Source organism: Stegostoma tigrinum, chromosome 30 (genome assembly GCF_030684315.1).
Source record: "Stegostoma tigrinum isolate sSteTig4 chromosome 30, sSteTig4.hap1, whole genome shotgun sequence".
In the NCBI taxonomy this organism is placed as follows: Eukaryota; Metazoa; Chordata; class Chondrichthyes; order Orectolobiformes; family Stegostomatidae; genus Stegostoma; species Stegostoma tigrinum.
In genome coordinates this window covers 21,711,928-21,725,327 of record NC_081383.1, presented here as the reverse complement: position 1 = coordinate 21,725,327, position 13,400 = coordinate 21,711,928, and the positions used below count along the sequence as shown (strand labels likewise).

The window sequence follows — 13,400 nt, the reverse complement described above, 5'->3', positions numbered from 1 at the left end:
GTGCAAATTTAAAAAAGGGAGGAAAACTAAACCCAAATTAAACACAGAAGATAAAGTGTGAAGCTGGATGAACACAGCAGGCCAAGCAGCATCTCAGGAGCACAAAAGCTGACGTTTCAGGCCTAGACGCTTCATCAGAGAGAAGGGTCTAGGCCCAAAACGTCAGCTTTTGTGCTCCTGAGATGCTGCTTGGTCTGTGTTCATCCAGCTTCACACACTTATCTTGGATTCTCCAGCATCTGCAGTTCCCATTATCTCTTAAAAACATAGAACCTCAGGTCTGCCAACATCTCACTTGAGAACTGAGAATCATGGAATATTGAGGAATGTGGGGTTGAGCCATTTTAAATATGCATATTAAATTTCAAAACCACATCATAAATCTGAAATTGGATTATTTCTTATTCCTACCTTGAGGACTTTCTTGATTCCGTTAAGGACAGCTGTAAACAGAGAGTGGGCTCTCTGTTCATCATTTGTATAATCTGCATGCCTGATACACATGAAGACAATGAAAGCTGGGAGCGTTGGTAAGGCACTTACCGCATCAGATTGCGGTTTCAGATCTAAAAACATTTAGAAACAAACCAATGTAGATTCATTATTTGACAGGAAATTGTATGGTAATGGCCCAAAATTTTCCATTAACTCAATACCAAACAGTACTCATTTTTACACACAAACAGCACAGCAGCTTCAGGAGAGGGACAGAGCACAATGAAATGTGGAAATTAAAAGTTGTCTTTGGTGTGCACTACTCTATTACACTCAAATTACCATTTGCCTCAGTTGCAATGCATTTAGTGTAAACAATGTACATTTATGCAGTAGATACAAATTAAAGTCAACTAAAAGCTATTCCAAGTCTAAATACTCTGAAAATGATTAATGGTGATTATGGTTAGTAAATCTCTCTGGCATTGAATTTAAACATTACCACTATAACACAGATGACCTTCCTCATGACTAACTGTCCTACCTGAGCCAGGAGGTTCCAATTCCCACCAGAGGTGTGTAATAATATCTGAACAGATTGATCAGGAAATATCTGCAGTGGATGTGTTCCTGTCCAACTTAAAAGCTCCATGTTTCACCCCATCAGAGAATCACAGAAATGTTACAACCCAGGTGGTCATCAGTCTATCACGTCTACACCAGAGAGGTCATTCTCCTGCACACTTTCACATTGTTCCAATTCAAATTAACAGCTCGTGCCCTCTTGAATGTCAAATGGAACCTACCTCGAACACACTTCCATGGTATGGGTGACATGGCTTAGTGGTTAACACTGCTGCCTCACAACCCCAGCAACCTAAGTTCAATTCCACCCTTGGGCAACTGTGCCAACTCCTTCACAAAACATTTCCTTCTTTTGCAAGGGCTTAAAGACCAAAGTACATTTAAATGAACACCCAATCAGGTTGATTAACAGAGTTGGAATCTTTACCACCATGATCCACAACTCCAGACTACAACACCTAAAGCGTATGTAGTCACAGCAAATCCAATTGCCTAGTCATTTGGGACTCACGTCTAGGAGGTGACAAGCCTGAGTCTTTACCAATAGTACTTTTTAAAATTTCTGCATCTTCTGTGCAGAATATCTCATCTTTCTATCCCTGCCATTCTATCAACATCACCTAATCTGATTTGCACTTCCTTCTCCAGCTTGGCAGCACTTAATTTCACAATCCTTCAATTTGATGGAATCGTCCAAGTGACTGTATCCTCTCAACTATCCAGGTTTTAAATGCCCTGTGAAGTACACCACACTACTTTCATCTCATTTACAGTATGAAATACCAAACCAAAATAGGATTCATACAGCACAGAATCAGACCCTTTGATTCAACTCATCCATGCCGACCAGAAGACAGGTTCCCTTTCACTAACGAACTGTTTCAGCAAGGGTCAGAAATCAGCATCTTAAATGAAACCCAGTCAGATATTTTGTGCTAATGTTTCCTGACAGGCCAATAAGGTTACAGTCTGTCACAGAATTCTGCAAAGAGGGCATGCTAATTAATTTTCTATAAATCCAACTCTTCAATCCAGCCAGCTGTCTTACCAGTGACAAGGTTCCTGATTAAGTGCGCTTCGTCTTCTTTTCGACATTCTAGCATTCCCTGGAAGTCCTTACGTTTCCAAGGGATGACAGGTACATTTGACAATTCAGTCACCTTGGGCTCAGCTAAATATTTCAGTATGCCTGGTTAACAAGAGAGATTACAAAACATATCTTGAACAGACTTTAGCACAGACTGTATTGAACAAAGACAAATAAATATATGTTTTTTCTGGTCACTTATAATCTTACAGTTTTAAGACAATGTGGATATTGTAGATATTTCCAAATCAACCTATTCAAACATGTTGTGACAGATGCCTGGAGCAGGTGGGGGTTGAACCTGGGTCTCTGGGCTTAGAGGTAGGGACATACTGCTGTGCCACAAGAGACCCATCTTAGGCTTTATATTTTGAGTTAAAACACTACAACGAAGCAAAAAAAAAAAATTTAAGCAACATTGACAAATAGCTTAATGTGCACATTTGATTATAAATGTGCAAGGATTGTACAGTACAGGGAATTCGTTAGAAAAAAGCTGTTCAACAAACCGAGTTGAGCTGCTTTGAAATTTCGGAAAAGGAGTTAAGTAAACAGGGTTAGCTCCTGCATTTGGGAATATTACAGGAATGCAGTTTATAAAGTCAAAGTGGGACCTTAGCATTTAAATTACAGCCATGTGTTTCGGTAGGGAGCAGTTTAGTATATGCACTCTATGCTAATATTTTTGTTAGTTTCTTACTCAAAATAAACTCAAGGGTCTGGTGGTGATAGTGTGGCACTAAAGAATAAATAAACATTAATTAGCTAAGAGAGTAATTTGGACAAAAAGGTTCTGTGCATTAATTGTTGGTTCAAACTAGAGATTCTCTAGTAATTCAGAACCAGTTACAATGTGTAGGATAACCAATGCGAAATAAAGTACCTTAAGTCAAAAATATTCAAAAAATACATCACCAAACTGAAACATACCTGACTTCTTCACAGATTTCAATTGCTGCTTCAGTTTATTTACAGTTCTATCCTGCATCTCAATTTGCTCTATCAATTCCTAAAAAAACAAAAATGGCATTTATTGTACCATGGAATCAACTGTGGTCAGGTGATCACAGCAGCCATTTTAGAGTCAAATAGGTCTACAGCATGAAAACAGGCCCTTGGGGCAATTTGCCCATGCTGCCCTGTTTTCATAATTTAAATTAGCCCCATTTGCCTGCATTCCTCCATACTATCCCATTCACACACCTAAATGTTTCTTAACTAACAAAACTGTACTCAGTTCCACCACCACCTCAGTAGATGGTCCCAGACACTCACCATACTGGGTGGAGAGAAAGAAATTGCCCCTCTGGTCTCTTGTATCTTTCCCCTCACCTTAAACTTGTCCCTTCTAGTTGTAGGCTCCCTACCATGGGGGAAAAAAGCTGTCCACTATCCAGCTTATCTATACACCTCATGATTTTACAGACTCTTATAAAAAGGTTATGCCTCCGTCTCCTACGCTCCTGGGAATAAAGTCCCAGCCTTTCCAATCTCCCCTTATAACAAACCTTCCAGATAGCATCCCAGTAAATCTTTCTGGGCTCTTTCTAGTTTAATAATATCCTTTTTACAGCAGGGCAGCCAGAACTGCACACAGTACTCCAGATGTGGCTTCACTAGTGTTTTGTACAGCTGCAACAAGATGTCCCATCACCTGATACCCTGTCTGTCTCTCCTTAAAACAATTTAGACAACTCTAGCCAGATGTTATGAATAAATTTGCCCAGGTGTCCTACAATACCAAAGCAGTCAAAGCAACATGTACAAAAGCTGGTGCTAATACAAAACAGTTCCAACTTTATTTTTTATAAAGTTAAAATAATCTTTAATACTAAAACATACTTTTTCTAATCCTATTTGGTCACTTAAGGTTGCAATACTTCCCTTGCAAATTTCCATTTAATACAGAATATTCTACAGATGGTGTTGACTACTAAGACACATTCCACCAGAGGAGACAAATGTCTCAACTGAGATATATTCCATCCATGAAAATTTCAATGGAAATCCAAAACAACTTAGACACATGTGCCGTGTGGCTCTGTCTCTAGATTTATGAAGTCTCTCTCTCCCACTTCTTCCACCCCACCCACCCGCTGGTCAGCTCTCTCTGCCTCTTGCCATGCTGGTCTCCTCAGAAGCCCTCAGTTAATTCCAAGAGCAGTCCCAAGGAGAGGAGGTGAACTCTTATTTTTATGCCTTTTAGAGACGATTTTCTGGAACTTTCTATAGTTCTGACCAGAGATACACTCAATAGTTTGAAACACAAGCCAATAATTTAGATGGTATGTCACTTTGTTTGTGTGTAGCAGGACCCAGTACCCTTCTGTCTGGGCCCTCCTTTATTAGTGGATGAGGTGTTGGGAGTACGTCTGTCCAGAATAACACTTGCCTTTTACATTACACTAATATCATTAACACCTGGCTGTAAGTTGTGTGTGATTTCAGAGTGTTAGTTGGCCAATGTGTCCAGTATTCCTTGCTGTTTGGCCAAGTAAGCAATCTATATTTTAGCAGCCATGAGGCTGCTACAACTCAAATGCTCTGACCAATGAAAGCATGCCAAAAGCCTCCTTCACCACCAGTTTATTTGTGATTCCATCTTCAAGCAGCTATGAACCTGTACCCCGAGATCTTTGTTCTACTACACCCCCCTGGGGCCCTACCATTAACTATGTAAGTCCTGCCTTGGTTTGTCTTACCAAAGCACATCTTGCATTCACCTAAATTAAACTCCATCTGCCATTCCTCAGCCAATTGGCCTAGTTGATCAAGATTCACCACATTCTTAGATAACATTCTTCACTGTCCACTATCACCAATCTTGGTATCATCCACAAATTCACTAACGATATCTGTAAAGTTCACATCCAAATCATGTAAATGGTGAACAGTGGATCCAGCACAGATCCCTGTTGAACTCCAGTGGTCACAGGCCTTCAGTTTGAAAAACAACTATCTACCACTAACCTGTCGTCTACCATCATGCCAACTTTGTATCCAACTGGCAAGCCCTCCCTAGATCCCAAGAGATTTAACCTTACTCAACCACCTACTGTGCAGCATCTTGTCGAAGGCTTTGCTAAAGCCGACATAGCCAATATCTTCCGCATTGCCCTCATCTACTTTCTTGGTCATCCCTTTAAAAAACTCAAAGCAAGATTTGAGGTACAAAGCCACCCATGCACAAAACCATGTGGACTATCACAAATGATTCCTTGCCCTTCCAAATGCCTATAGACCCACTTTCAGAATCCACTGAAACTTACACACCATGGATGTTAGACTGGTGAGCTGGATTCCCAGGCATTTCCCTGCAGCCTCTCAATTAGTTGCACATTAGCCATCCTCCACTCTTTGGACACTTCACCCATGGTTGTCAATGATACAAATATCTCCCACAGGGGCCCAGCAATTTTCTCCCTAACCTCCCACAAAGTCCTGCTGTACTCTTCATCAAGTCCCAGGGAATCAGCTATATTAATGTGCTTTAAGACTTGTAATGTCCACAGTACAGAAGAAGTGGAGCAAAGTCATTATTTATTTCCCCAAGTTCCCCAGCATCCATACCTTTCTTGACACTAAATACAGACAAGAAATATTCATTCAGCATCTCTTGTGGCTTCACACAGATGACCTTTATCTTTAAGAGGCCCTACTCTCTACTTACTCTCTCTTTTGGATTCTCCAAGTACATGAAGGGCAAAGAGGTTCTCCTTTATCTTACCAGCCAATGCCATCTGGTGTCCACTTTTAGCTTTCTTGATTTTCTCTGAAGAGTTCTCTGGCACCCTGTATATGCCAAGGAATTCACCAGATCCCAACTGCCTGTACATGTCATATGCTGCTTCTTTTTTCCAAGGCTAGGACCTCAACTAGTCACTGATGGTTCCCTACTTCTGCCAGCCTTACCCTTCACTTGAACAGGAACATGCTGGCCCTGAACCCTCCAGCTCACTTTTGAAAGTATCCATTTACCAAACATCCCTTTACCTGCAAACAGCCTCCCCCAATCAACTTTTGAAAGTTCCTGCCTAAATGCTATCCAAACTGGCCTTACCCCAATCTAGAACCTTAACTTGTGAACCGGATCCATCCTCTCTCATTAGTTACTTTAAAACTATTGGAATTATGGTCACTAGTTCCAAAGTGCTCCCTTGCTAACACTTGTCACTTGCCCTGCCTTATTTCCCAAAAGGAGGTTAAGTTTGGCCCACTCTCTAGTAGGGCCATCCACATACTGCAAGAGAAGTTCTTCCTGAACACAAATTCTGTCTCCACCCAAGCCCTTAACACTATGGCAGTCCCAGTCGATATTAAGAAGGTTGAAATCCCCAACCATTACAACCTTCTTATTCTTGCAACTATCTGCAATCTCCTTAAGCATTTGGCCCTCAATTTCTCTGACTATTGGGAGGCCTATAGTACAATGCCAAAGCAACAGCCTTTTTTTAAAAAAAAATCTCAGTTATACCCACATAAACTCAGTGAATGAACCCTCAAGAATGCTTTCTCTCAGTACTGCCATGATGTTCTCCCTTAGCAAAAAAGGTATCTCCCCCTGCTATCCTTCCTCTAGGATCTGTACCCCAGAATATTGCGCTGCCAGTCCTGTCCCTCCCGCAGCCATGTTTCTGTAATATCTACAACATTCCGGTCCTACGTACCCATCCATGTCCAGAGTTCATTTGCCTTACCCGTCAGGCCTCTGGCATTGAAATAAATGCAGCAGTTAAACCCATTCTTGTCATTTCCTGCCGTGCTCTTGCCCGCCCTGTCTAGTACTGGGATTACTAACACTGCCTTTACTATTTAACTTGCTTTCATTAACGTCTGTACAGTCCTGTACTTTTGCCTGTCTCCCTACTGCTTTAGATACATCTTTCCCTCACCACAGATACACTAACATACCAGTTTGAACCCTCCTAAGGGCTTTATATGTCCTAAAACACAAATGTTGTATTCAATTAAATGTCTCTGGTGTAACAGATTGTGGAAGTTGAAAACAGTGCCCATATTTTCCACATCCCAATTCACAAAAGCCAGGAGGTTCTCCCTTGTTTGCTGATGTGCTGTATGATGGATCCCTTTCAAATGGCCTCAGCTGTCTTGTGCTAAGTGAAGGGAGGTATGGCATCGTAAGTTCAGCATTTTCACTGCTGATTAGTTAGTATTTTCAAATTCCCTGGTACAAAGTCCAAAGCCAGATGCAAACAACCTCAAATTGTCACAACACTCAGCTCATTAACCAGGAATACTGAAGTATTCAGCTGAGCCCAAAAGGTGACTGAATTACCAAATATACCCATCATACCACAGAAAAGTAACCAACAGCCCATTCTGTTAAAGCACAATAGGTGCTGGTACCAAGCAGCAGTACCCATGTACGAGGAGCTAAGCTTGAATGAAAACGTTCAAAAACCAGTTTGTGCACACAAAATACATCAACAGGAAAACGTGGAGAAACACCTATCTGGACTTCCCTCTTCCACCCTTTCATTTCTCTCCTCCACGAATTCACTCCTCACCCTTTTAAATGAAAAAAGTCTAGAAATCCTTTCTAAAGGAAAGCACAGCTAGCTTCACTCAAATCATACACTACTTCAAATTTGGAAGTTGATAGATGTGGCTGCTTTACTTCCTGCTAAAGACAACTTAAGTTCATTACATACAGAGACAACCGAGAAAACAAAACACTAGATGGCAGCTAGTAATTGCACAGAGACAAATATGTTGACCCGGTTGCATGAATCAGTCTGTCACCAGTGGAGCCAAATCCTGTGAATAAGAACTTTGAAGGCATTAAATGCACTGCCAGAGTTTCTAGCCTAGATAGGTTATCCGAAGTGGTATGTTTAATTTCTGTATTCATGCTCAGAATTATACTCAAACCAGGGAGAACTTGAAGCACAATATCAAGACAGCATTAATACCCAAGAGCTCAGAAAGCATGCTAATTGCTTTGTATCCACTGCACAAACTGTCAACAGCTGCGTATTACTGTCAAAGTCAACACCAAACCACTCAAGAAAAAAAGTCTTCCTCCAGTAACTAATCTGTGTACCAAGTGCTTTAGATGTTTTAAACGTTTTACTTTAAATTTTCTTTCTGGGACAGGACCTCACTGTGGATATTCTTCAGGAGAAAAAGTGCCTCAGGTCTAAATCACCTCCAGCTCTGAGACTTTCAGGCAAGATGTTCAAATAATAAAAGGTTAAAATTGCAATGTTCAGCATCACTAACCACTCCTTAGTTAGTGACAGTTGTTACCTGCACGTAGCAAGACCAGGACATGTAGTTTTATACTAGTAAATGGTAAGTAACTACACCACAAAAAGCAAACTCAGGCAACCTTCATTTCCAATAAGTGGAAGAACGTAACCACCTTCCTTTAGCATTCAATTGCCCTACTGTAGTTGAATCCCATCAATCTTGCACTGGGTTGAAGGTAGTGAGGGGTGGGTGTGTGGGGAAGATAAGTTAACTTGAGCAATACCTTAACTGGACTGGCCGCAGAATACCCAGCTCATGAAGCTACCAAATTCATAGGATAAGTAAGTGTACCTCAACTCCCCAAACAAGGCACATTTCAAGAGAATGTGGTGGCAATTGCTCCGCTTGCCTGAATGACAGCAGCTCAACACCATCCAGGACAAAGCAGCTCGAGATCAGCGTTCCTTCTGTTACCTTTAACATTGGTGCCTTTGCCACATATCATATTGGTACGAGCATCCGCATGAGCTGTAGCAACTTTCAGAAAGTACTGAACATTACACAGAAGGAAAAGGCCACAAGGGGATATCACTAACATCAATATTTCCCTTCAAATGACACATACCATTCTGACTTGAATCCATGACGTTGTTCCTTCATTGCCATAATCACAAACCTAGAACACCCTGTAGCAGCAAAGAGATAACTACTTGACAGTTCAAGGTGATGGCTCACATCACCACCTTCTCAAAAGGTAACAAACACTAGCTTCAGATCAGTTTAGGGCATTGCTAGGAAAGCAAAAAATCTTAAATATCTCTCTACAGTTGCTGCTTAGCTACAGAAGAAATCCCAATAAATCAAAAGCATTGATTTTTCATACAAAGAGAAAGTGAAAAACCCTAAACTTTGATATTGTTAACTTAACAGGCATTCAGAAATGCCTTCACTGTACATTACCAGGTTTTCACTTTTAAGTCGTGCAATTTCTTGCTGTAAACCAACTTCCATTTGCTCCTCTGGTGGCAGCTGTAGCGCCTTTGCAAAGTATTGCTGCTGCTCATTCAGCTTCTCTCGCAAGTTTTTCACTTCATCTTGAGAAGTCGCTATTTCTTTCACGTGCTGTGCCTTCTGTTCATCCAACTGGTCCAGGAGAAGTCTGTAAAAGGACAGGTGCTTTCTAATTGGGTTAAAAAGTTGTGGAGCAAAGTGGTCAAAATCAACCTTTATCAGGAGGAGAGAGTGATAGGCATTAAACAGAAAAACAAAGCAATATAGTAATTTAAAATACAAGTTTACCAAAGGACTCGAAAAAGTTATATCAGACTTGAAAAATCAACTGCTTCTCTCTCTCAATAGACGTTGAGTTTATCTAGTACTGTGTTTTTATCTCAGTAAAGGCAAATGCTCGATGACAATGGTAGAACACATGTAGGGAGGAAAAAATGAACCCAACTCCCAAATCATGGAGAACATTCATCTCAAACAAGTTTAGCTTAAATCACTTCCAGTCTAATTGACAGTTCCTTGAAACATATTACAGCAAACATACTAGTGTCTGTGACATAAAAACAGAACTTCAAAACAAATGCATAAAACAGGACATCATTGCTTTAACATGTCATAACTCACTCAAGGCCATTCAATTGATTCTAATAAATCAGCATTGGAATAAAAGCTGTGAAAACTTCAGGCAGAACACCATGGACCATTATCTCCATCAGTCCAAACAATGGTAGTAACAGCTGAAGCACTGACAAGACAGTCTATACAGGAACCCTGTTGCCTGGTCTGGCCTCAAACCCATCATACACAGCACTTGAAATGGGGCTCACATCAACTAAACTTTTAGGTCAGGAGCTAAATACAGGATAGTGGGCAATATAGTGGTGGTGATTAGACCAAGGAGAGTCCCTGCTCAGTCCTCCAAACCTCATGGAATGTTCTCCTTGGCAGGTGCTCACAACAGCCTCCCGTTTTCAATGGGACATATGAAGATGGAAGGGCACCTACCACTACGATGTTGCTGGAAAAAACTCAGGAGGCCTGATAGCATCTGCGAAGGAAAGAACAGTTAGTGTTTCAGATCAGAACCAAGGGTCACAAATGCTGCCAGACCTGCTGAGCTCTCTCAGAAATTTTGCTTTTGTTCCCGATTTACAGCATCCACAGTTGTTTCGGTTTTTACGCAGGAATTTCTTGTGCTTCTCTTATGTGTACTTAGGGGAGAAACAAGCCATGCTCCTGACAGATTGTTTATTTCCAAAAGGAGTTGTCCAAGGTTTCAGCTTTTCCACCAAAATATTTGCTGCTCCCAAGAGCAGCCATGCCTTGCAATCAAAGCAATGGGCAAAGACAGGTTACCACCCAAGGACAAGTGTGACTCAGCTATCTCACTGACAATCATCCTCAAAGTTGTAAACTTAGAACAGTCTTCAAACTGATGCTCCAAGTAGTTAAACAGAAATTGATTGAACAGCATTTGCTTGCACAGCCCTGCACATTTGAAACCAATGAAGAATGGCTGTATTCAGTCACAAGATTGCAGAGAGACAGTTACAGATGGGGAAAAAAATGTGGAAAAGTCATTCCGCAGTACTTCCCTCATTTTTTTTCAACATTCCAATATAAAGGATATTCTATTCTATTCAAACTGATCTTAAAATTTTACTTATAGCCTGCAAGTTTCTAAATCCTGCTGTATGTGGCACAAATCAGCCCATTTAGATGTTAAGTATAACACGGTGACCCACACCTTTGAGACATGTTCATCCATCCTAATCTGGTTATAAAAAAGTTTAAATCTTCAAGTTTTCTCATGTTAAATTAAGGACAGCACTTTTGTCATTTTACATAATCGAATGAGTGAGAGACTAGAAGTCAGGTCAGTATCAGAAATCAGATGCACACAAACATTTTAGAATTGGAATTATTTTTGTCTGGATACTAGGAATGGAAACAGGAGGGAAATTTTGTAAAGTGACATGCTCCGAGTAAGGAGTTAATCATTCTAACTCTTTAAAAGCATCACAATGTTTATTCGAGAATCACTGATACTCTACTGTAAAACTTTGCCAAAAGCCTAGGTACATGCGAAGGGAGGGCTTCCACCTTGTGCGGGAAATTTCAGCCTAACCTTAAGTGATGATTCAAAGTACAAGCTTTGCATTTTTTTTTTCTATTTAGCCATCTTTTATGATAAAAGGAATGCCAAGAATTCCAGGGTGTGGGGAATGGTAGCAAAGTCCACTCAAAAATGTGGAGTAACACCGGTTGGAAACACAATTGTGTTGTTATATTTTGATTGCCTACATTAGCTCTGCAGCTTCTATGCAGCTGTAGCGTTGTATTCTACACTCAGTTCTACCACCTTTTGCAATTTGTATGGTCCGGTCTGCCTGTAGAGCAGGTGCTTTTCACTGCATTTTCAGTACAAGTTACGATAATTCAATTCAAACAAAGGGAAAAAAGGAAATTCAAGCCTTCAACTGAGGTTTCAATTTTTTTTAGAAAAGGGCATTTAAGGCCTCTGGTACCTCTGCACCTGACCCTATCTCTGCACAGACCTGAGTGGATGGAATCTGCCTCTAGTGCTGCCAGACTGACCTGAAACGTCTCCATTTCTCCCTGCTCACTGTGAAAGTTTAAAAAAGTGGCTTTACTTGGAAAACGTGGAGCATTTGATACAGAGAAGTGAAATGCGCTACAAAGCAACACAATGACAGATGGAGACAGTAATTGGCAAGAACAAGATTAATGTTTAAAAATGCTAAAAAAAATTGAAGAAATACAATTTTTGAAAATAAATCTGCAAAGTTCTTCAAATTAAGTGTTGAGTAACAAGTAGGATTGTTAAATCTCAATGGGAACAAAGCAGATTAATGGCATTCAGAGCAGATAGTGTTGGCCGCAGTGAATCTTACAAACATCAAGACACATGGTAATGGAAGTGGCGCTCCAGCAGATTACCAAACTGCAAAGGCAGCAGTCAAATATGGAAATCAGCTCTACAAATCACACTAGAAATGCAAGAAATTACTTACAACATACGGTGACTGCTATGTTACTGCATATTTGCAAGTTTAAAAAAAATCGCTTGTTTCGTTTGCAGAACTCAAATGCTAAACTCATCGAAACTAACTTGTATTATTGAAATTAGTGCATCTGTTCAGACATGAAGAATTTTAAAATCTCTCAAACATAGGGGACACATTGTTGATTGTCAGAGGATTTTTTCTAGGGAGGGATGGTGGGGGATAAGGAGGTCATGAAGGGCAGGTCATGCTTGACAAGTGTTTTGGAATTCTATGAAGACATTACAAGCAAGGTGGACAATGGGGACCCAGTGGATGTGGTGTACCTAGATTTCCAAAAGGCCTTCGACAAGGTGTTGCACAAGAGGCTGCTACATAAGGATGCATGGAATTACAGGGTAAAGTATCAACATGGATAGAGGATTGGTTGGCTAACAGGAAGCAAAGAGTGGGGATAAGTGAGTGCTATTCTGGCTGGCAGTGACTAATGGTGTGCCTGAGGGATCGGTGTTGGGACCGCAATTATTTACATTTTATATAGATGATTTGGAGTTTGGGGACCACACGTAGGGTGACAAAGTTTGCAGATGACACCAAGATGAGTGGCAGAGCAAAGTGTTCAGAGGACTGTGAAACTTTGCAGAGGAACATAGATACATTGAGTGAGCAGGCAAAAAGGTCTGGCAGATGGAATACTATCTAAATAAATGTGAAGTCATACATTTTGGTAAGAGTAATAGTAAAAGGGATTATTACTTGAACGGTAAAAAGTTGCAGCATGCTGCTATGCAGAGGGACCTGGGTGTCCTTGTCCATGAGTCACAGAAGGTTGGTCTGCAGGTACAAGTAATTAGGAAGGTAAATGGAATTTTGTCCTTCATTGATAAAAGGATGGAGTTTAAAAGCAGTGAGGTTATGTTGCAGCTGTACAAGGTGCTGGTGAAGCCACACCTGGAGCACTATGCGAATTTTTGGGCTCCTTACTTGAGGAAGAGTGTACAGGCACTGGAGGGGGTGCTGAGGAGGTTCACTAGGTTGATTCCAGA

General features: G+C 40.8%; 1 protein-coding gene across 1 annotated transcript in view; it reads right to left on the bottom strand.

Moving 5' to 3' along the window:
- LOC125465649 (unconventional myosin-Vb-like) overlaps positions 1–13,400 on the bottom strand; it is a 139,038-nt gene that overhangs the window by 12,755 nt on the left and 112,883 nt on the right. The window contains exons 28-31 of the mRNA XM_059638583.1: positions 9,281–9,479; positions 3,038–3,116; positions 2,069–2,209; positions 412–566 (exon numbers count right to left, since the gene is read on the bottom strand). Coding sequence (XP_059494566.1) covers positions 412–566; positions 2,069–2,209; positions 3,038–3,116; positions 9,281–9,479 — 574 coding nt within the window. The remainder of the gene's footprint in view (positions 1–411; positions 567–2,068; positions 2,210–3,037; positions 3,117–9,280; positions 9,480–13,400) is intronic.